The 25,310-nt window shown below is 37.6% G+C and overlaps 1 protein-coding gene across 2 annotated transcripts in view; it reads right to left on the bottom strand.

Moving 5' to 3' along the window:
* Nucleotides 1–24,793, bottom strand: part of LOC131990156 (tetraspanin-18-like) — a 51,055-nt gene extending 26,262 nt beyond the window's left edge. Inside the window, exons 1-2 of one of the 2 annotated variants that reach the window (XM_059355556.1) lie at nt 24,645–24,793; nt 8,589–8,676 (exon numbers count right to left, since the gene is read on the bottom strand). In XM_059355556.1, coding sequence (XP_059211539.1) covers nt 8,589–8,591 — 3 coding nt within the window. In that variant the 5' untranslated portion in view covers nt 8,592–8,676; nt 24,645–24,793. The remainder of the gene's footprint in view (nt 1–8,588; nt 8,677–24,644) is intronic. The other variant, XM_059355560.1, reaches the window with a different exon arrangement.
* Nucleotides 24,794–25,310: the final 517 nt, after the last annotated feature.

Below are 25,310 nucleotides of genomic sequence, written 5' to 3'. Positions count from 1 at the left end.
ATGCTATTTGGACAATTTATTATCTCTATATTGTTAATAAATTCCATTAAAGGATTAAAAACAACGCTGATTGAATCTACTAATGAGTATTGTGTGTGCATCAGAGCCTGATTTATCTTCTTCCTCTGTGCCACAGAGCTCTGCTGTTGTCCAAAAACTATTAAAAACACATTAGTAGGGCGTCCCAGTGGCTCACTGATGGAGCACAGAACACTAAGGCTGAGTCCTGGTTGCAGCGGACCCGGGTTTGAATCTGCTCCAAGGTCCCTTTACTGCAGGTCTCCCCTTCAATTCTCTCTGTTACTGTCAAAGCATGAAAATGGCCAAAAAAACCATCAACATGAGCACACAGTATCTATGTTTAACTGCAAGCTAAAATTCTACTATTTTTATGAAATATTCCCAATTTGATAGAGGTAATGAAAACATCATAACAATAACATTATTCTGAATATTGGAGCATTCTTTTGAGTATAGAGCACATTCAGAATATAGATTTATCAAACGGCAAGCACACATTTATGGTCAGAAGGAAAAGCGTTTTTTTAAACATCATCACATACTTAGATATCAACAGGTTTTGGATATGTGCAAATATCTTCATGAAGTTGTTAGAAGGAGTGAATGAGCGAGGCTGTCGAACACGTCTGACACCAGTGGAAAACTGCGAGACGCTCCAATTGTCCATATTTTGTTACACAACATGTTGGGTTAATCAGAGTGTGCATGGCTGAATGTAAACAAATTAGTAGTGGAATATGAATTTTCATTAGCCATGTAAACAACTTTATCATAAATATATTCTAAAAACATTATATATAAACAGTATATTTTGGGCATGTAAACATCCTGTTGCCACAAATACTCATCAGAGAACCAAACGTGGATTCATCCGCTGCTGAAAATTGTTCCCATCAATTGCACCATTTCCTTCTGTTAGTTTGATAACCACTACAGTGACCAGCTAATAATTTTAGTAATTAGAAAATGACTGAACAAGTCTGAAAGTTTTGAGAGACAGACTTCAATATTGTTGGTTTGGTCTTTTCATGGGATTTGTCGACAATAAAGGAAAAATAAGAATGACTTCAGCCCCATCCTTTAAACCTGCCTCCTGCTTTTCCACAGAGACTTTTTCCAGTTTTGGAAACTAAAAGAGAAGCTTTTTTCACCTTGTGGTGTCAAAATATGGATTAATTCAGCTTTAAAAGACCATAGAAAGGTGGCCATACTAGTGTTGTCGACCAAATTGGCATATGAAGATGATAGCGTCATCGAGAGTCATTAAACTACTCAAATGATATGGACACAAAACCCTCTACAGGGGCTTTAAAATCCACCATTAAGAATCATCATCTTATTAACCGTTTCACCAGGAATAAGTGCATCACGTAGATGTAAAGATAAGTGTGTTCCGGGCGTTTCTGGTGGCACACCTGGTAGAGTGCATACCAAAGAGGCTCAGTCCTCGTGAGTGGCCCGGGTTCAAATCTGACTCGGAGCCCTTTCCAGCATGTCTTCCCCTCTGTCTCCCCCTTTTACTCTGAATCTCTCTGCTATAAATAAAGCTGTAAAATGCCCAAAAATATCTTTAAAAAAAAAGAAGTGTGTTCTTTAACGTTTCATTTATTTTGAATGAATTCTAGGGCTACTCAGTGGTGTAGTGGTTAGCACTCGTAGCAAGAGGGTCACCGGTTTGACTCCAGCCTGCAGCTCTTCTTTGTGGAGTTTGCATGTTCTCCCTGTGTCAGCGTGGGTTCTCTATTGATTCTCCGGCTTCCTCCCACACTCAAAAAACATGCACTTAAGTTTAATTGGTGACTCTAAATTGCCCGTAGGAGTGAATGAGAGCGTGAATGGTTGTCTGGTCTGTCTCTATGTGTCAGCCCTGTGATAGTCTGAGACCTGTCCAGGGTGTATCCCGCCTCTCACCCAATGTCAGCTGGGATCGGCTCCAGCCCCCTGCGACCCGAGTGCTGATAAGCAGTTAAAGATAATGAATGAATGAATAATTCTCTTCTATTTTAGAATCGTTTATGTGTCAGTCCTAGTCTGCCAGTTTTGTCAGTTGCACTTGTGAAATCAGCCTGTGAACCATTAAATCAATCAGAATTGTTACTTTTAAACTCTCAATAAATGCCACCACAAACAAACACCCAGGTGCTCGATGACATTGTGATGGACCATGGTATTGTCCACCAACCCATCACGGGGCCACACTGGAAATCACCAAATAAAGACTGAAACGGTGTTAATAAACACTGGAGTATTTTCTTCTAGTCAAGAGTCTAACGTGCTTCCCGAGTTCAGCTCAGTGAGTTCTGCACTGAATCATATCTCCTTCAACTTTAGCAAACGCAGCGAACGATTTTGACTTTATTTCATTTCCTTTTTTAAGGCAGATGAGAAATAGTGGAGGAGAGGAGAGTTGGACAAAGCGAGCCTTCGGGGTGTTTTCACAGAGGTAATTATTACCACTCCTCTCCTCTCCGTCCGTGCAGAAAGCTACCTGCTCTGGAAGCCGCTCACGTGGCTGCTGCTCCCTCTGAGGGACTGTCGCCGCGCCTCATAACCATAAATAGAGCCGGGCAGGGGAGACGTCAAATTATCTTTTTTCACACACTTTGATTTTGTAAAGGCCCTGAGATGCATACCAAATAAAAAGCAGGTGGATGAAGAATACATAAAGGTGGAGATGGTGTGAGCTAGGAGGGATCCTGCTCTGAATACTAAACACATGGAGGACGAGAAGAAGAAGAAATGAAGCTCTCAAGGGGTCAACAGCAATCTCACTTTAATTAGCCAAATCATCAGCTACCTCAATAAGGCTCTCCAACCAGTTTGGGTCAATAAAGTCTCTCTTCTTTCCCAATTAGCTGCAGTGGAAGCGATTTTAAACACTCAGCACTAAAAACCTGAAGAGGACTCTCACACTGCTGCTGCAAACATGCACCATAAAAATGTGAGAAAGATGATTGAATCCAGGGGTGTGCCATATTGTATCGTTCATGATAATATCAGTATATTTGATTTTTTTTTTATATTTGATTTGATTTGATTTTTAAAAATGCATAGCGCGATAATGGCAACATTCCTACTTCCTGACCAGGCGGCAACCTCCTGGTCTGACCAGTGAGGCAAACCAGGAAGTGCCTTAAGCTGCATTCTACCAAAAATTCCAGCAGGGGGACACTGACGGGGGCTGCAGAAGCATTTGGGTCCATTCATTTCAATACAAAACTTCTCGCTTGATTTATTACCTCAGAATTTTTTGTAGAACAACACTAGGGTATCAATCGCTAGTAAAAAAAAATCTTCAAGACAATTTGATATAAATTGCGTAAATAATGGCCCCATTTAGAAGAAAATAGAAGATAAAGATTGGTATGATTTGGGGCATGGCTACCTTTGATTGACAGGTCACTAACAAGACGAGCCGTCATCAGGAGAGAAGCAGAACAATTCGTATCCACGGCAACGTATCAATAAGTACCAGCAACAAAATGTACTTAAAGTAACTAAAGTAAAAGTACTTTTTATGCAGAATGACCCCACTCAGATTGTGTTATATATTCTATGTATATTGTTGGACAATTATACTTGATGTATGAGCAGCATTTTACTGTCATCAAGGTAGGGCTCATTTTAACTACTTAATATACTGGTTTAATTTATAAAAATGTTTAATCACGTTTTTTAATGTTAAATCTTGATGTGATTTTGGTTTATTTTTATTTTGTTGTATGGTTTTCATTCATACAGACTCGAAAATAATTTTTAAAAATCATGTGTCATATATATTTTTCATTATTTTTGCCATATTTTCAAGAATTTCGTTATTGCAAAAATACCTTGAAATATCATGATATTCTTTTAGGGCCATATTGCCCACCCCTGATTGAAACTATATAAATTTCTACATTTTTCTGCAAAGAAATATTCCTACTTCCCACTATAACCCATTAGGAGCTGAAGTCCCAATTTGGACTGGAATTTTTCTTAGTTTTTGCTGAACAATGTAATTTTTTAACGCAGTACAATCATTTATATAATATTCAGAATAATACGGCATTTATCAGGTTAAGTTCTGAGCTGATTTCAGCACCAGGAGCTGTCTGACAGTCTGACACTGAGCCTTCATTGTTAAACAGCTCAGTCCGTAGCCTCTCCACACAAAGTTATTGATTATTACATGGTAAGTCATGAAAGTGCAGGTGCATGATTTTTTCATGACGTCCCGCTGTAAAACCGTCAGCAGTGATTTTATGTTTTTTTAGGTGTTTTATGGGTTTAAAATGTTGATCCAGTAAGTCAAAGTGAATAAATAATGATCAGGTCATATACAGTCATGGAAAAAAATGATTAGGCCACCTGTGTTTTCTTCAATTTCTTGTTCATTTTAAAGCTGATATCTAGCCATTTTCCATGGTTTTCTTGATAATGATTGTGGTTATTATCAAGAAAACCTTGGAAAATGGGGTGGTCTAGAGTGGTCTAATACTTTTTTCTATGACTGTAGGTGAGGTTGTGCTGAAAAATGATGACCAAATGATGCCATGGTAAACATTTTTAAGCGACATATACAGGCAGAATGAGAAGGAGTCAAAAATGGACAAAATAGCCTAAAACTCCAAAGACTTAAGGTCATTTTACTGGAAATTGAATGAGCCTAACACTTTTATTGTTACATCTCTGGTAAAGTTTTGTAAAATACTGTAAAGGTTGAGATATAACCTAAAATATTCAGCCACAAAAAGGTGAAAATCCACAGTTTTGTATGAATTAAATGTGATTAAAACACAATTTACTGTTGGTTTTTGTGTCTGAGGTCTGAGTGGTGCAGACAGACAGAGAGTGAACCTGACGTCCTCCTGCAGGTTGAGCTGAGGAGAAAGTGACGTAATGAGTGTGCTGACTCTGCACATTCGGACAAGTTGTATCCTAAAAATAGAGTCTGAAGTTCAATTAATTATTCAGCACAAACCTAAAATACTACTGGACTCACTATCGGCAAACATGTGGTGTTTTAGTCAGAGACGAGGTGTTCCGGCCCGTCGGCTCCGAGCCGTTATTAATGCTGACGTGAGGAAGAGGAGGAGGAAGACGTCTTCGCTTTAATTTATTTACTTTATCCTTATTTTAATAATGAGAAGTCCAAACAGCCACAGACAGGAGCTTCAGCAGCAGCAGCAGTGGAGAGAATATTTACTCAGGTTCTGCATTTAAGTACAATTTAAACACACTTACTTTACTGGAGTAGTTCTATTTCATGCCTCTTTATATTTTATACTTTCTGAGTGAAATATTTTACTTTTTTCTGCACATTTACCTGACAGCTTTTGTCACTAACTACTTCACAGATTTGGTTTTTTAAACAAAAAGTTTAATTTATAAAAGACAATATAATTAGGTAGTTATAAAACTCTCTGAACCATTTTACTTTAACTTGAATACGTTAAGTATTAAAATCTTAAGTGAAATTTTTGGGTGTGACACTTTGAGGCACTTGAGGCACTTTAATAAAGTGAACAGAGTGTTTTTACAAGAAATTATTGCTGCTTTTATTGTAGTTGAAGTTAATTTTTTTTTGCATTATGCCACAGTCAGTGTATCACCTGCAGTAGATGATGTTCTGCAAGTTCCCAGTTTAGAGAACCAGGTGCTCCAGGCAGGAATTAGACAGCAGACGGGACTGTCACAAAAAGTATTTTAACCACCTAAACAAAGGCCCACCCTAAAAGTGTTTTAGTGTACCGTATATTTATAATATGTCCACTGGCACTGCATTTGGCACGACTTTTTCTCAACCATAGAACTTCCATGTTTGAGTGGCTCCCATCAGGCCGCTGAGTTTCGCTGCCCCGCCTGCAAGACTCATCTTTGTGCCCAAAGTTGTGCAGCTCCTCAACTAAAAAAAAACTTTTGTAATACATTTCCTTATTAATTATTTGCACCCGTCTGTCTGACTGCCACTTGCACTTGTAATGCACTTAGCTCATGCTAATTTGCACCTACCATGATGGTCTCTAGTATTTAGAATTTTTAGTATTTAATTTCTTTTTTGTTTAATTTGCCTAGATTTAGAATTTTAGCTTTTTAAACATTAGCCACTTATTTATGTTTAATTAGCTTACTTGAATTTTGTGTTGACTGTGTTTTTTCGTCCTTGTTCAGTTGTTTACATTGTCTATATTGCTGCTCTTGATGGATAGAAACAAAAATTGATGGACATATCGTTAATGTAGCTTACACATAAACGAGTAGAACGTGTTTAGGATGGGCCTTTGTTTAGTGGTTAAAATATGTTTTGTGTCAGTCCATGTCTGTAGGAATATATTAATTAGTTTCCTGCCTGGAGAGTCTGGTTCTCCAAGCTAGGAACATTCAGAACATCATCTACTGCAGGTAACACACACTGTCCCTTTAAGTTCCATTTTTATAATATACTCTTTAGATCTTAACATAATATTTAAACTGGATGAAGGATTTTAGTCATCAATTGTCTGGATCTGAACTTGTCAGAGAAGTTGTCCACCAAACTGCATCAGAAAAACACTGATTTTTAATGTGAAACTGCTTCATTCAGTGCTTTTAGTGGTTTTAGTGCATGTGTGTCTGTTTTGGGGAGGAGGAGGCCTCTGTGGAGAATTCTGCTCATAAACCATGACGACTGAAGGAAGCCTGACCTGGAGAAGCTGCCTGCAGTGACAGTATTTGTCCGTCTTTTGTTATTGTTTTGATTGAGAGAACCCTAGTGGCAGAACTGCACGTTGAAGTTGTAGATACAAGAACTTTTTCCACAGCTTGAAACAAATTCTGCCTCCACATTTTTAAAAAAACACAGACCTGCATCAGCAAATGATCCATCTTTAAACAAAAAAAATATTCAAATAAGAAGAAGGAACAAAAAATATCTGATAAATATTTGGTTTGAACATCTGATGAGCGTTAATGATGAAGAGAAATAAACAATCTTTTAAATGTTAAGAGGAGTGAACAGTCACCATCTGCTGAACACACACACACACACACACACACACACACACACAAACACACACACACAAACACTTTCATGTGTGTGTTTAATGATGTGGGCATGACCGTGTGTGTGTGTGTGTGTGTGTGTGTGTGTGTGTGTGTGCTGCATGTTTCACCAGCTGGTTTACTCTCTGTGAGGAGATAAATTAACTGACACTTTAGAGACAGTCGATCATACTTTACTTCAGTAAAAGTGCAGAAATAAACACCAACATGTTTCTACTGAAGTGAATGGAGCTCCTCGACATCAAAGCCGTCTGACAGAGTAAATAAGTTATTTTCAATTGGACTTAATTCGATCAGTCTGACCTCTGTGGGGATTTACATTCATTACTCCGTCTGTCTGCAGAGAAACGTTTGATTCTGATCAGTCGAAGGATTTAAACCAGAACAAAGTGATGTTTGTACTCCACAATTAGAAAAAAGATTAAGTGTTGTGGCATGAAACAGAAACAGGCATCAAAGTAAAATAATTAGAGCACACAGAGAGAGTGTAGCTGTCACTAAAGCTGCACAAATTCATATTAAATCATAGAAAATGTTTAAATAGTGATAAATGAAATATCTTATGATATTCTGCAGTTTTTATTTCTTATTGTCAATAAATCTCATGAAAAGACCAAAATCAACGGTTTAAATATATATTTTAAATATTGTTTGTATGCCGACTTTTCTTTTCTTCATATTTTCCATGTATGCTGCTGTTTTTAGACTAAAGTACTTGTTTTCTTTGATTTATCTTTATTTAAATGTAAAATTTGCTGTTGTGTATTGGTGAAAAAGAACAAATTCCCTGTATTTTAAAACCTACTTGCCAATAAAAATAATTTTGATTCTGATTCCAAACCTAAACAAGCTGTTTTAGGCTGTTTATTTTTGTTGCTCTTTCTACATTTTAAGCAATGAGGATAAAGTGAGTTTGACAGAAATATCACAATTCTAAGCTTAATTTTGGTCACTTTTTCTAACAAAAATGTTTGTAACCAATGATCCGATCAAGAGCTGCTGGAAAGTTGCCTGTTTTTACAGTTTCTTTCAGATTTTTTAAAGAAAACATAAACACTAGTGGGGTTCAGAGAGTAAACCATTATGGCTGCTTACAAAATTCAACAGTTATATGCTATTAAGTTTGCTTAAACAGTATGTAAAATTACTTACTAGTGTGTCAGAAACTGTAGTATGAAACCAAAAGTACACATATTGCATGCTGCTTCTGGTGAAATTTTACAGTATGCAAACACTTGAAACTGGACAATATCCTACAATGCTCTGCAGTGGTGACGATAACTTTCAGAAAAATGCTGACATGAAAACTAGTCTAATTATCAGGCTCATATCCTTAAAAAAGGGAGCCAAGAAAACCAGAACTTGCCTCCAAACTTTAGGAGTTGTTAGTGAAAACAGATTAATAAAATCTACAGCAGTTCACCAAAGTTCATTATAAACAGGTGGATGAAAACAGGAGCTCTGGAGTGAATGTAAAACGTGGGAACAAAGAGAGCAAACAGAGAAAGGACGGCGTGAGTGAGTAGCAACAGGAAGCATCGTACCATATGTACCTGTTTAATGGCTCTTGGTTCAGATGTAGGAGGGAGAACGGCAGTCTGTGACCTTTGACCTCGAGCTGCTTTACATCAGCTGCAGAGAAGAAAAACAGAGAAGTTACTGTCAGGTGGTTGTGTGTACAATCACAAAGTGAGAAACCTTTTGTCTCAGACTCAGACTGAGCTGCAGGTTCCTGTTGATCTAACTCTCTGAACCCTAACGAGCAGCTTCAGGGTGTTTTTTTTAAATGCTCTTTTTACCTTTTACTCTCTGTGTCCTTGTATTTCACTGCAATATATAAAATCTCTATAAATCTATAAGTCCTGCAGCTCTATGGAATCAGCACAATCATGGCTAGAAGTGAGAACAATTCAAACAAGTCTTTGTGCAGAATAACACAGTTAGAAACACAGAAATTAGAAAGAAAAAGAAAAAACACAAGTTGAATTTCTCTGATAAATTTGAATAAAATGGAATTTATATATAAACAATTTTCCAAGTGCTTACAAGTGTCATGAATGTTGGAGAATAAAAAGTTTTCTCCATATATTGTACATATTGAAGTATTGTCATGTTTCAAGCCTCTCATGTCCTCTCCTCTCTGCTCTGTGTAAACAGCCTCTCCTGTCCTCTCCTCTCAGCTCTGTGTAAACAGCCTCTCCTGTCCTCTCCTCTCTGCTCTGTGTAAACAGCCTCCCCCGTCCTCTCCTCTCTGCTCTGTGTAAACAGCCTCTCCTGTCCTCTCCTCTCTGCTCTGTGTAAACAGCCTCCCCTGTCCTCTCCTCTCTGCTCTGTGTAAACAGATTTTCAGTGAATATTTGTCACGTGACTGTTGGTCTCAGCTAGCCTGGGTATACCCAGACTGCCTTGCACGCTCAAATTTAATTTCGAACTGCGGCGGAGTCTGGAAACCAGGAAGGATTCTTAGCCCTGTTTTAGGGATCCAATCACAGAGCGGGGAGGGACGGCAAGACGATGACGCGTACTACTCGGCACTTGGAAGCTTGTAGTTTTCCGGATCCAACATGGCTGCTGCAGACGCGAAACTCTCTTTAGCTGTAGATGGTGTTTTAAGTTTAGAGCGAAAGTTGAAAGGCGAAAGGTCTCTCGGCGGCTCCGCTGAGATCACCGGCGTTATGGTAGCGGGGCTATTAGCGTCGCTAGCGGCTAATAGCTAATAGCCGCTAGCGGCTAATAGCCCCGCTACCGCGGACAGCGGAGCCGCCGAGAGGCCCGCAGCAGCTTGTTTATTGCCCATAAAATCAGTGGATGTGTGTGGCTGAATGACATGAGGGGGAATAAAGCGTGAAAATAAATAATCTTGCAGAAAGCGAGAACTGGAGGAGCAAAGCAGCAAACAACACTCTCTCACAGACACACACACAACAAACATCCATTTCTGTTGCTCTACTACGTCATCTGGTATAACTGATCTGATTGGCTAAGAGCTACCTACAGACGCTTTTGATATCAGATATTTTTGAAGCGTCCAATAAACGGCTCTGGAGGATCGTAAACCACACCTCTACAGAAAAATACATTAAAAAATACATAGCCCTCATTTGAGAATAGTCTGGTGTTAGCCAGGCTAGGTCTCAGCAGAATCAATCATGTCTTCACAGTGTCTCTGAGGAGCAGAATTTAATGTTTTTAACAGGATCTGGTTTATTTTAAATGACACATGGAGAATAAAGAGATTCTGACACAGATATCAACATTTTAAGCATCGTTTTGGTCACTTTTTATAATGGAAACTTTCAGAACCTATGATCTGTTTAAGGACCGGCGTAAAGTTTAAACTCTGACAATAATGCCTGTTTTTACAGCTTCTTTTTATGTTAAACAAGGCATTTATTTATGTTTTTTTTTTTAAGAAAACATACTTTTTAAACTTGCCAGCTTATTGGTGATGCAAAGGATAAATCTGGTGATATTTTGTATTTTTCTAACCGTCAAAATATTTCATAAAATGACCAAAACAACAACAACGGTGTTGCTGATGAGCAGGATTTAATGTTTTTAACAGGATCGGGTTATTCCAAACAGTTTATTTTTTGACACATTTTGAATGACACTTAAAGAGATTCTGACAGAAATATCAACATTTTAAGCTTCTTTTTGATAACTTATTCTGACAGAAATGTTTGAACCAATGACCCGTTCAAGAACATACTTCAAAGAGTTAAATACACATATAATGGAAAATCTAAATCAAATAAAGTACTGCATTGTGTCAGTTGTACTGTGGTTAATATTATAACTCTATCTCCATGCTGAGATGTGACAGTATGATATCTGCAGGCCTCATTAGGTCTCACATGTATTAACATTATTTTTAAGTCATGATTCAAAAGTTTTAAAGCACAGATGATCTCACACTGCGACCCTCGTAGTCTACCTAACGTCTACCTGTTTCCATAGCAACAACAACCGGCTGTGCGCGGCAGTGAAACGATGATGGATGTTGTTGTACAGTACGGGAGCCGTGGGAAACGCTGGAGAAAAAAGGAAGAATTGCCTCAGTAATGGTGGTGATTCATCACAATGCATAGTGTGATTCATGTTGTTTTGTTTGTTTCTTGGATACGTGATTCAAATCTGCAGAAGTGTTTGTCACATTGATGCAGACCGGTGGGCAGCAAACACATGAAGGCAGATGACTAACGGCTTCACTGTTATGCAGCTCACATTCATGCACACACACAAAACGCTGCAGCCAAATTAAAAGTGCACAAACTAATCCTTCAGTACTTAGCTGCTCCTTTGTTTGGGTTTCAGAGCGGACGAAGCTTTTGTTTAATATTCAACACGACCACCGTCCCCCCGTGGGCGCTGTGTATTGATCTGAGCGAGCTGATGACCAGCCGATTGTTCCCGGATCATTCTGGATCAAAGTGACAAAAACAACCAAACGTGCAGCTTTAGGAAGCAGGTCATCTCTGGGTTTCTCTTTGCTTTGATCAAACTGTAATATAATGTGATTTAGAACAACTTTTCTATGTTTAGGATCTGAATTATTTCTCTGCAACATAGGTTCTTGTTACTAAACGTGGAACAATTAGGTTTGAAAAAAGGCTTTTAGTTGTTATTTAGAGTTAAACCCTCTGAACCCCAACGAGCCGTTTCAAGGCGTTTCTTCCTCTTTTTACATTTTACTCACAGTGTCTTTGTTTTTCATTGCAATATATAAAATATTTATAAAATCTATAAGTCCTGCAGCTCTGTGCAATATGCACAATCATTTCTAGAAGTGGGAACAACTCAAACATGTCTTTGTGCATAATAGCATAGTTAGAATGACAGAAATCATAAAAAAAAAAAGAAAAAACACAAGTTGAATTTCTCTGAGTTATTTTATTTTTATTGCAATAAGATGGAATTCATACATACAACACTTGTCCAAGTGCTCACAAGTGTTATAAATATTGGAAAAATAATTGGGTCTCCACATGCTCTACGTTTTGCTCTCCTTTTGTACCAATTAACTACTTCCAGCCTCTCCTCTCCTGTCCTCTCCGCTGTTTTTAACAGGATCTGGTTAGTGCAAATCCTTTATTTTAAATGACACATGTCGAATAAAGAGATTCTGACATAAATAAGACTAAGAGACAGACTTTATTGTCATTCAGTTATACATAAAATATGCACATTGAACAAAATGTCATTGCAAGTGACAAGTATAAAAACTGTAAAAATAGAAGTGTAGCAGCAGAAAGTGTTTTTGTACACAGACAATAGACATAACAAATACAAAAATAATTAAAAAACAATTTAAGAAAATTTAAAAATAAACATTTTAAGCTTTGTTTTGGTCACTTTTTCTAACAGAAACTTCCTCACTATGATCTGTTCAACTACCGTTGGAAAGTTAAGTTTCTTTTCTATGATAAAGGGTGTATTTTTCTTTTAATGAAAACATATGTTCCCAGCAGGATGGTGGGGGTTCAGAAGGTTAGAGCATCATTCAACAACTATTTACCTAAAAATTGCAGCTTCAACATCACTTTTGATGCTGAACTGACTCTTAATATGGAGAATGGTGCCTCTATTATTCCCACTCTGCTCCCTGAACGCCTCTTCCTGCACTCTGTAAGTCTGGTGGGCGAGTATGATCTCCAGGTGAAGAGGTTTTAAGGCACCAACACAGCACCAGACATGTCACTGACTTTGTTGTTGGTGGATCATATATTCACACTCTTTCCTACTTTGTATTGCAAACTGCAGTCAGTCAGAAGAAACACACGCAGAGATCTCACTAACGCTGCATCTAATCTGAATTGATTGACAGTGGCCTGAAAACATCAGCAAACAATCAAACAACTGTCATCACAGTTTGATTCAAATATCGCTAGATCCCGATTGGTGCACAGATATGCATGACATCACCTCTTTCCAACTAAAACCCGGGCCACTTCAAACCAGCGAGACGAGCTCACAAAGACAGAAATCTCTCATGTGGAATATCCCAAATTGTTTGAACTGTTCTTGTGTATCACTCAGAGCAGAAGCTGATTGAGCTGTCGCCAAAAGAACTGTCTCCCCCCCGTCCTCCAGATCTGGAAGGCTGATATGTTTTCAGATGGAAAGACTTCTTGAGATCCAACTCTATAAAAAACTCTTGATTGTCGGGGATCCATTTCTTCTTCATCCAGACGTGACCATGGGAGGAGGAGAAACTCACTTAGCAAATTTCTCCTGGGCTTTGTTTGAGATCGTCAAGTCAAATGAGGGCTTTAGAACTATTAATAAACAGCAGTTACAACTCATTAAATTTTCATGACTCTGAAACTATATTAAATTAAAGAAAATAAAATTTTATCTCAGCATCACAGGGGGAGGAGTAGGAAAAGGAGAAGGAGAAGAGGGGGGAGAAGGGGTAGAAGTAGAACAACGATAACAACAAGAAAGAGGAGATGAAGGAGAAGAAACATCAAGGAGGAGAAGAAATAGAAGGCTGCTTCCTCAGTGGATGTAATACCTGCACTGACATGAGAATATGACTGTTTAAATAATATATTTGTTTGAGCAGCAGGTTATTGTTTTCTAATCATGTGTTCAGGTTCCTGCTGGCAGCTGTGCAGATGATGCAAATGACACAGCTCTGCAATGATGCACCTGCTCAGATGAGGCAGATGACGCAGGTGATGCAGCTGTGCAGATGAGAGAGATAATGTAGCTGTGCAGATTGTGCAAATGACGCAGCTCTGCAGATGATGCAGCTGCTCAGATGATGCAGCTGTGCAGATGATGCAGATGACGAAGATGATGCAGCTGTGCAGATGATTCAGATGATGCAGCTGTGCAGATGATAGAGAGAATGCAGGTGTGCAGATGACGCAGATGAAGCAGCTGTGCAGATGATAGAGAGAATGCAGATGATGCAGCTCTGCAGATGATGCAGCTGCTCAGATGATGCAGATGATCCAGATGATGCAGCTGTGCAGATGATGCAGCTGCTCAGATGATGCAGATGATGCAGCTGTGCAGATGATGCAGCTGCTCAGATGATTCAGATGATGCAGCTGTGCAGATGATGCAGATGACGCAGATGATGCAGCTGTGCAGCTGTGCAGATGATAGAGATAATGCAGCTGTGCAGATGATTCAGATGATGCAGCTGTGCAGATGATGCAGCTGCTCAGATGATACAGATGATTCAGATGATGCAGATGATGCTGCTGTACAGATGACGCAGATGATGCAGCTGTGCAGATGATAGAGAATGCAGCTGCTCAGATGACGCAGCTCTGCAGATGATGCAGCTGCTCAGATGATGCAGATGTGCAGATGATAGAGATAATGCAGCTGTGCAGATGATGCAGATGATGCAGCTGTGCAGATGATGCAGTTGCTCAGATGATGCAGAAATGCAGATGATGCAGATGATAGAGATGATGCAGCTGTGCAGATGATTCAGATGATGCAGCTGTGCAGATGATGCAGCTGCTCAGATGATACAGATGATTCAGATGATGCAGCTGTACAGATGAAGCAGATGATGCAGCTGTGCAGCTGATAGAGAGAATGCAGCTGCTCAGATGACGCAGCTTTGCAGATGATGCAGCTGCTCAGATGATGCAGATGTGCAGATGATAGAGATAATGCAGCTGTGCAGATTATGCAGATGATGCAGCTGTGCAGATGATAGAGAGAATGCAGCTGTGCAGATGATGCAGTTGCTCAGATGATGCAGAAATGCAGATGATGCAGATGATAGAGATGATGCAGATGATGCAGATTCTCAAAAAGAAGGCACATGACGCACGGATGTGGAGGACCTTTCAAATCTGTTGACAGCCGCCGCTGCCCACACAGGGAGAAGCCCTCCTCCCCGGTTCTTATTTGCTTGATTTCCTCAGTGAAATCACATTCATGTGCAGATGAGGTGAGATGGTGACTAATCCTGCACCAGCTGAACATTTTAGGTGACCTGAAAAAACAGTTTTCATCTCTGAAGTGTCTGAAACGCAGATTCAAGCTCCATCAAACGCACCTGAACTCAAAGTGATGAGAGCGAGTTCAAAGCAGACGCCTGCTCCTGCCGTCTCTGAACTCCACCAATCCACCAACGGGTATAACAAGTATGTTTTCTTTCACTGATCACCAAAAATACACTGTTTATCATAGAAAGAAAAGTGTAAAAACAGGCATTATTGGCTGGGTCTGCAATTTCCAAATGTCCTTGAAAGGATCATAGGTTATGAAAGTTTCTGTTGAAAAAGTAACCAAAACAAAGCCTAAAATATTTATATTTCTGTCAAAATCACTTTATTCTGCATGTGTCATTTAAAATAAAGAGTTTGCACAAACAAGATCCTGTTAAAAACTTTAAATTCTGCTCCTCAGAGACACTGAGAAGACATGATTGATTCTGCTGAGACCAACGGTCACGTGACAAATATTCACTGAAAATCTGTTTACACAGAGCAGAGAGGAGAGGGCAGGAGAGGCTGTTTACACAAAGCAGAGGGGAGAGGACAGGAGAGGCTGTTTACACAAAGCAGAGGGGAGAGGACAGGAGAGGCTGTTTACACAGAGTAGAGAGGAGAGGACAGTAGAGGCTGTTTACACAGAGCAGAGAGGAGAGGACAGGAGAGGCAGGAAACATGACAATACTTCAATATGTACAATATGTGGAGACCCAATTCTTTTTTTCTCAGTATTCATGATTTATGACACTTGTGTTGTTTATATAGATTTAATTTCATTTTATTTTTAAAAAATATTTATCAAAGAAATTCCCCTTATGTTCTTTCTTCTTTCCCATGATTTCTGTCATTCTAACTGTGTTATTCTGCACACAGACATGTTTGAGTTGTTCCCACTTCTAGCTATGATTGTGCTGATTCCATAGAACTGCAGGACTTATAGATTTATATAGATTTTGTACATTGCAGTGAAATACAAGGACACTGAGAGTAAAGCACAAAGGCTTGTTGGGATTCAGAGGGTCCGTCAACAGATTCACAGTCTGACAACAAAAATGACTGCTGCAGTGAAGATTTCAGTAAGAGCGTGAAGAGAGTGAAGGTTTGCAGAAGGGACTGACTCCAAAAATACATAAAGTGATCTGCTATTAAAACTCCATCAAAGCCACAGGAGTGTGAACAAACTGACAACACAATAGACCTCGAAAAATAGATCTCCAGCACTCCGACATGAGCTGGTTTCAAACTGAAAGTCGTTATCTGATTGCTTTAAAACCTAAAGAATAGCTTTACTCTCCTGATGGAAGAGTGATGAAAAGAGAATTATTCCCAGTTGCCGCCAACACTTCTGCACCCCGGTGCCATCTGAGAGTGCTGAGCTGTCAGCCGGTCGAGGACAAACCAAACCTTAAAAAAAGATGAAAGGAAAAATTGTCGAGCGCACAGACACGTAATCCTCCAGAGACCCAATTACACCTGAACCCCGAGAGGTGGATGTAGAGGCGGAGAGGAGAGGCGTCCACTCTCCTCAGACAGCTGAGCGCCTGCACACCGTCTGCCCCACTCTCACTTCTATTAACTCGGGTTTATGAAGTGAAATCAGTGCACCAGGTGTGAATAAAAACTACCTTGCATGCAGATGATCTAACTGTCACACTCTGCACAAAGTTGTCTGATGAGGACCACACACACAGCACACACTCTTCTCTCGCTGTAATTGCCTCGCAGTGTAAAAGAAAACGTCACATTCATCAGAGGCGAGGCCATCTGGTTCAGGTTTGGGAGAATAAACTGAGAAACACTGCCTCTGCTCTGAGTTATTGGCCCCCACGTGTTACAGAGTGCATACGGGTGGCTCGGTGCCAAATGCTCGGCTGATTTAGCCACTGTGTTACAGCTGCACCGCTTCTTCTGTGTTTAATAAACCACAGTGACTGAGTTACTGAAGCATTGGGTCGTGGCAGAGTGCACTGAGAGACCGCGCTGCACGCAAAGTTTGATGTGCTGTTGGATATTATGGTTACATTGCACATTCTTTGATTTAATTTGGTAAAGATGTCTTTTATTTCCAATCAGTAAATATTCCACCAGCTACAACAACTTTGTTTTCCATTTCCTCACATCGTCACTATTACAATATAATGTTTACTCAAGTCAATAAGCTACTAAATTAATCTTAAACAGGGCTGGGCGACCTTAAGAAACTCAAATATCACCATATTTTTTACTAAACATCTGGTAACGCTTTACTTGGATATTCAGTTACATATATTTTGATATCATTAGAAGTTGCTTGTGTGTTTAATATTTGTATATACAGTCATGGAAAAAATTATTAGACCACCCTTGTTTTCTTCAATTTCTTGTTCATTTTAATACCTGTTACAACTAAAGAAGAGTTTAATTTAAGAGCTGATATCTAGACATTTTCTATGGTTTTCTTGATAATAATAATATTTTAATATTTTTTATTCTAATATTTTTTCTCATGACTGTATATTGTTGAGCACTTACAGGTTGAGTGAGTACTTAAAGTTTAGCTAAATTATTCTCAGAATATGTAGCTACGAACATGAACTGTCACATATATTCTGTAGTAATGTGAGAAGGAAAACTAACAAGCTTTTGAAATGTTACAAAAATTCTATTACCTATCTGTGGCTGAATATCCAAGTATCTCTATCACATATTGCAGATTATTGTTGCTTTTATTGTATTATTTGTATTAAATAATAATCAATGATGTGGATATAAAGACTGAGTGGGTGAAGGTAAACAATGTAGCTAGAAAATTACATTACTTAACTGTCAGGCAGCCTTCAAATAAGGAAAATACAAAACTTACACCATATCATGATATCCACAATCTAAGTCAATATCTAGTCTCATATCACACTTCGATATAATATCAATATAATGTCAAGCCCGACGACTAAGTGCAAAGTTCTGCTACAGGATTCCTGACTAACTCTAAATGCACCACAAACCAAAAGTCAAACCACCAACAGCCGCCAAAACTAAACTGAAGAAAAAAGCCACGTGAAGTCTTGCTGCTTTGATGTGTTTAAAGTAAAGAGTTTGGTCCAGACAGAAATATCTCAACATTGTTCAGATGGATTGTCATGACATTCTGTGCAGACATTCATGTTTCCCAGAGGGTGAATCCTCCTGACTGTCTTGATCCTCTGACTTTTCTTTTAGCGCCTCCAGCTGCTTCACATTTGTGGGTTCTTTTAGTTAAATTTCTCTCTTCGATTCATTATTTTTTATCGCCCTGAAATGTGGTTCATGTTATCCACAGACTGTATTAAAGAAGTGAAGGTAGTCACTATGATGTCACCCACTGGTTTGTGGACTGCTGCTCTGAAGTCTTGAGTTTAGCATTCTGGCATCTTGTTCTTTTGGAGCCAGAAATGAAGATATTTGGGCATGGCTACACATTAGGGGTGGGCGACATGGCCCTAAAAGAATATCACGAAAGTGCAGGCTATTTTTGCGATAACGATATTCTTGACGATATTATGAAATACTTAAAAAGATAGAAAATATGATTTTTTTTGTAGTCTGGATAAATAATTAAAAATCTAAAATGTAGTTTGAAGTGCAAATCTCAACAGTTGCCAAATACAAAAAAATTTACTCTTGACTCTTGAGTATAAGCAAATAATAAAAATAACCATTTAGGGGTTCCGGGGGCATATTTTAATGAAATTTTGTAAAGGAGAATAAAGGTTATTGTATGTTTTATTTAAGGAATCTTATTTTGACAGTCTTCTTGTAAATTCTGTGGTGGATTCTCTTAACACACTGTGCTCTTATTTTGAAAGCTGCATGTGTTTAGCGACAGGGAGTAAGTAGCTTTTTGTGATTAAAACAACTTTAACCACTACATCAAGAAGTAGGAACATTGCCAATATCATGATATGCTTTTTTTTAACCATAAAAAATCTATATCTATAAATATTATCGTGAACGATACGATATGGCACCCTCCCGTTTTACCGTCTATTCTCCTCCCCTAACTGTGACCATAATTTACTAGACTAACATCATGATGTGTTTAAGAAGACTTAAAACTAATGATAACGGCCATAAACTCATTATGAAAATGTTTACTGAGGTCAGAAAACATTCTCTCTTAGACTTCAATACAATTAAACTTCTTTTTGCACCCAGTGGAGTCGCCCCCTGCTGGCTGTTAGAAAGAATGCAGGTTTAAGGCACTTAAATATAACATGTTTTAAAATGTTTTTCTCATATTTTTGGTGAAATGCTTGATTATTTTAAGTATTTAAAACAGTTACTTGAATGAAACCATCTGAAAAGTTTAAATGGAAAATTACTTCTAACTGACTATCAACTATCAACTGACTGCTTTTTTGTTTGTTTGTAATAAGTCCAAACTTGGACATCACTGCACTAATCTTTAATGATGCATTCAATAATGCTGCCATTTCAAATTTATTGAGAAGCTCTCTGTAACAGAGTTTGAAAAGTCTCTCTCTATCTTAAATATCTTAAAGACAGTCATGGAAAAAAATATTAGCCCATTGTTTTCTTAATTTTCTTGTTCATTTTAATGCCTGGAACAACTAAAGGTATATTTGTACCATTTCCCATGCTTTTCTTGATAATAACCAAAATCATTATCAAGAAAACCATGTTAAATGTCTAGATATCAGCTCTTAAATTAAACTCTTATCAGCTATTTTTGTTGTTATCATTATATTTTTCCAAACAAATGTACCTTTAGTTGTACCAGGCATTAAAATGAACAAGAAATTGAAGAAAACAAGGGTGGTCTAATAAGTTTTTCTATGACTGTACATCTTAAACAGCTTCAGTTAGGATGTGTTGTGTGGTCGACTAACACAAAAACTCACAATGAGTTTTTTAAATAAAGGCCACCAAGTAAAAGAAAAGCTGAAAAAGCTCTTGGTGCAGTGACAGAGCAGAGTTGGAGGTCGGGGGTCACTGTGTGGAGGCCTGACCATCTGCTTTTTAATTCACTTTGACTGAATTTAATCTCGTTAAAACTGGAAATCTTTGAAAGAGCATTATGTGTCCGCAGCGTGTTTGAGAAGAATGGAGTCGTGTTAAAGGCTCCTAATCAAATCAACAAATGAGGGAGACGACCCTCTTCCTTCTTCCTTTCTAACAGATTGACTCATCGCCACAAAAGTCTCATTGCAGACAGAAATGTGACGGCTCATCACATGATTACAGACCAAATCTATTACACTCAATTCTTCATGTTTTCTTACTTTTATGGGGGGATTTCTTGGGAAATACTTGATAGTCTTTAAAGTTTCTTCTATAAATCCTTAAAACAACAAAAATCTGAGAAGCAATAATAAAACTTTGGTTTAGCTGCTCACAACTGAAGTCCAAACAAGCTTCTTCTGGACAAAACCAGATAGGGCTACAACTATAGTCTTCAAATCTAACTGATTGTTTAATCTTTAACTGTCAGAAATGATTTAAAAAGTCCTGTCACATTTCCTAGAGCCCAAGGTGAAGCTTCCAGTTGTTTTTCTTCAATAAACAGTCCAAAAACTCAAAAATATTATACTTATGATATAAATTGTGCAAATTTGAGAATCTGAAAATGTTTTTTTTGGCTGAAAAATGATTTAACCAATCGATCAACTTCTAAAACAGCTGCTGATTTATTTTCTGTGGACCAACTACTTGCTAATGAGTTTTCGACTCATCAAATCATTGTTTCAGGAATAAAATGTAAGAAAATAGTAAAAAATAAAAAAAAACACAACAACATACAACACAACTTTATCCATTTAGGTCAGAGATGAAACAATTGAAAACTGAATATATTTTTATTTTAGATGTTGGTCAAACCAAACAGGTGATTTACAGACGTCTCCTTGAGGTCTGTGAGCTTTTAACAGACAGTTTTCACTATTTTCTGACATTTTAAAGGCCCAAAAAGTAATCAAAGAATGTGGATGAGGAAAGTAATCACTATTTGCAGCTCTACAGCTGTTTATGTATGAAGACCAAGAGCTTTAAGTGTTTAATCCCTTCTGTATTGACTTCACCTTTCTATATAAAAGGTCAAACCGACAGCCTGATATTTAGTATTTCCCTCAGACTCCTCATGTCTGCAGTCCTATAGGTCTCTATTTGTCAGAGACGGTCCACCCCCGAGACGTTCTGTCTGCAGGATGGAAGTAGAGTAACAGCTCGTCCTCGAGGAGCGCTCCCCCTGAGCCTCGTCAGTCCTTTTGTCAGGGCCGCAGCGGCCACGCTGTGATCCACAAATAGACTAAGTGCCTCAGTGCTGCACATGAAGGGACGGGACAGATGGACCCGTGGTTCCCCCTCGACACAACGCCTGTTCACGTCCTCCAGAGACGAGACCTCAACTCTCAGAATGAAAGCAACAGCAGAGTCCAGGAGAAGAAAGAACACTTGTCTTGTGGCTGAACTGCATTTGACAGGGATTTATCTTCTAGTGGATGTTATTTTTTGCCTCTTAGAGCATCATACTCTAAAAACACACCCACCAGAGGAGGACAAACAGCACCACAATATACCACCAAGGGCTGAAAAGTTATCAGATACCTGTAGTTTGCTAAAAACACAAGGTTTAAACATGACAAAGGTAGGGTTGCACATCTCCATGTGATAAACGATTCGATTCACATCTAGATACACAGGTTACGATACGATTCAAAAACAACATAGTTTTATTACAAACCGATTCGATTTAAGTGGAAGAATGATTCGATTTTATTTAATTCTACTGTTAATATTTGTTTTAGATATTTTATAGTATGTCACTCACAAGTTTTAGATTTTATGTATCTTCTGATTGTGGGTCTGAACAACAAAAAGACCACAAACATAATTCCACATGTATAATAATGTAAAGAAAAAAGCCAAATCCATGTAAAATCAATGAGGAGATCACTGATTAAATGGCATTTCCCAGATCTAATGTTTCTCTTTAGTCCCCAGTAGACTTCTCTGCAAGTTTTGTCTTTAAGCTTTTTAGGTTTATTTTCTGCTTTAACTTCTCCATTGTTGTACACAGCTGTGGTAATAATAATGTTCCCAAAGCATGCAAAATTGACGACCCCCAAACATCTCAACAAATACATGCACCAAAGTCTTCCACAAACTCAGCATGATTCATCCTCTGGGGACCATGAATGTCTGAAAATGCCTTGTTCAGTCTTCAATAACAGTCAAAATATTTCACTTTAAACCAAGAATGTCAACCTAACTGTGGAACTAAAAATCAACATGGAAACCAGTTATAAATGTACCAAATTGTGTGGTAATTTATCCAATAGTTGTTGAGAAATTTCAATAAAGTGTTGGACCAACAGACCGACAGACGGACAAACCAACATTGTTCTCTAGACAGTTTTTCCATTTTTTCAATCTAATATATTTCACTTTTATACTGTTGGTTTATCACACTGGGCTTTGGGGACTTATAATGAACATTTTCTCTTATTTTCTGACATTTTATAGACCAAAAGCTTCATCTATTATTCACAAAAACGGACCAAAAGAAAGCCAAAAAGGTGGTTTAGGGTAATGCTTCCCTTTTACTAACATTTGCCTGGTTATGTTACTGCACAGACATATAACACGTCTCTCTTTGGCTCTGCTGATAAACATGTTGCTGTTCTGAACATTATTTTTCATGCAGATGGTGCGCATTAATGTGCCAAACTGATTTACACAAGACAAACACAGAGAAATCTTCACTCAGAACATAAAAAGAGTCCGTGGATAAAAGTCTGGCAGCTGAAGCTCTCAGAAGAAAACAGAATGATGGAAACGGGTCAGCGAATGTGTGAAAGAACCAACAACCGGCAGCCAAATGCTCGTTTGGCTCGTTTGGCTACTCGACTGGCCGCCGTGTCACTTCATCAACTCTCATTTGGAGATTTTTATTTTGCTCTAAAAATAAAAGCTGGCTGGTGATTTGTCAACAAATACAGACGGGAAACATTTCATCACACAAACTGCTCTGATAGCCCTTCTGTCCTTGGTGGGTTATAGTAACTCATTCTACTTTCTTTACAGGGCTTTGAAGTCACATTTTTATAGTTATATTGAATGTATACGGATACTAGATATTTGAAAGTGCAAACATTGGTCACAATATATCTGCATATTCATTCTCTAACATAAACATGTAATATACAACAGAAAATGAATCTGCAACAATATTCAAGACTGTTTCATGATTCTTGAGTCACTTTTTAAACAGGAAGACTCAACATTTCCACATTCTAGCTTCTCCAGTGTAAAGATTTGTTGTTTTTTTTCTACATCTTATGTGACAGTAAACTGACTTTATTTGGGTTTTGAACAGCTGGTGGGACAAAAGGAAACATTTGAGGACAGTTTTAGGAAATAGATATTGGTCTATCACATCAGTATCTTTATATCGGTATCTATCAGTATAAGTGTACATAATATATGCACAATAATATGCACCGACATGAAACATTTCTTACAAAATATGTAACACAGAAAACAAGGCATTGGATGATTCAGAAATAATGATAACTTTTTTTCTTCTTTAACTAAACGGTCAGCATATGACCATTACTGTATTATTATACTACATTTGGTGTTGTCATATATTTAGCCATTCATTTTATGTATACTTTATTACGTTATTGTTTCCAGAACTCACTGACAATACACTGTATTTAGTTTAATGTAAAATGATGTTAAATATGATTTTTTTTTTTAGGTTATTGGTTGGAGAAAGCAGCCTTCTGAGTACTTTTGCACAGTCATATTGGTACAAAATTGTTTTTTTATTATTAAAAAAAAAACTAAATTATACTTTATTATTATATTTATTAACCAATAAATTCTGCACAATCAATTTGGTTAAAAAATATATAAAAAGTTATATAGTATTATTAGTATTTTTTATATAGTATAATTTTTTTTATATAGTATATAAACATATACCGGTAATTTAAATAAAAAGATCGGCCCCATTGTTATGATATTTAATACAGATATTTTTGTCCATATCAGCCCATCTCCAATATTTATGTAATAAGCTAATATCGGCCAATAATATCGGCCAATATAAGAGTCAGGCTGGTTTATCGGTCAGTATGAGACAATTAATGAACATAAACTTAAACAGTGACAGAAAACAGATTGTTTCTGCTCATTTAGATTTAAAAATTGTTAAATTCAACAGAGTAATTTTATTATTTAAAACTTTGTTATTTATCTTTAGACTCTTTAACACCCACAAGGTGTAGCTAATATAAACATTTCTGCAATAAAAGATGCTCAAGTCGTCAAAAAAAGGCCTGATTAATTTTTTCCATCCAAATTTGCCGTGTGAACATTTTTTATTGTTTTAATTGACGTTAAGTGGTATTTTACTCTTTCCTCTAGTATTTTACTCTTTCCTCTAAGTTTTAATGGTCACAAGTCAACACTGAACTGTGAATAAATATTAGCATGATGGTTAATTGAGCTAACAGTGGGTCAAAATCATTAACTTAACGTTTAACGTTTTTCAGGAAACATAATTAAAATGTTCAATAACAAACGCGCTGTTAGGAGGCAGTGAACGCATCCTGCTGTCCGTTAAAATAAAACGCTGAAACTTACCGCTAAAGATGAGCTTCTTTCTTCGATATGTCTATTTTTATCGGTGCTGGAAGTGGATACTATTTTCTTCCTCCGGGCGAACTAATAAATCCAACAAACTCTTACAGTCAACATTCAGGGCTCCAGCAGCTGAGGGGGACTCGGCAGACTTCTGTTCACTCTCCGATGTGAGCTGCTGGCCGCGTTTACGTTCCCATTTAAACCACCATCAAGCTGGACGATGAACTACACACTGCTTCCGGCATTGACTGTCAGAATGAAACTATTTCCGGAACAGGTGCCGATGAATTCTGATTTTAATTACCCTTTTTATTTATATTTTTTTGTACTTGGTACGAAAACATCATCCAAACATAATCCAATAACATAATCTAAACGCAAGTGTGTTTTTCTTATATTCAAGATTATAATTATGTTACTAAAATATTATTATTATTTGCCTACTGATCTTTTAACATGTAAACTGTAATTATTTAAAATATATATTGTATTTATTTGTTTGTAAAATCTAATCTGTAAAATCTACAGCTTTTGTTTTATTAATTAAATTAAATTAAAAGTTAAGCTTCCCAGCAAAGTAAATAAACATAGCTCCATCTTTACTAGCTGCTAATATAACATATAGTATTCTGAACTGAGCTATTGTGAATAAAAAAAGATATAAAA

This window comes from Centropristis striata, chromosome 2 (assembly GCF_030273125.1).
Source record: "Centropristis striata isolate RG_2023a ecotype Rhode Island chromosome 2, C.striata_1.0, whole genome shotgun sequence".
Taxonomy (NCBI): Eukaryota; Metazoa; Chordata; class Actinopteri; order Perciformes; family Serranidae; genus Centropristis; species Centropristis striata.
Note: the sequence above shows the minus strand (reverse complement) of the source record. Positions and strands in the feature narration are given on the sequence as shown.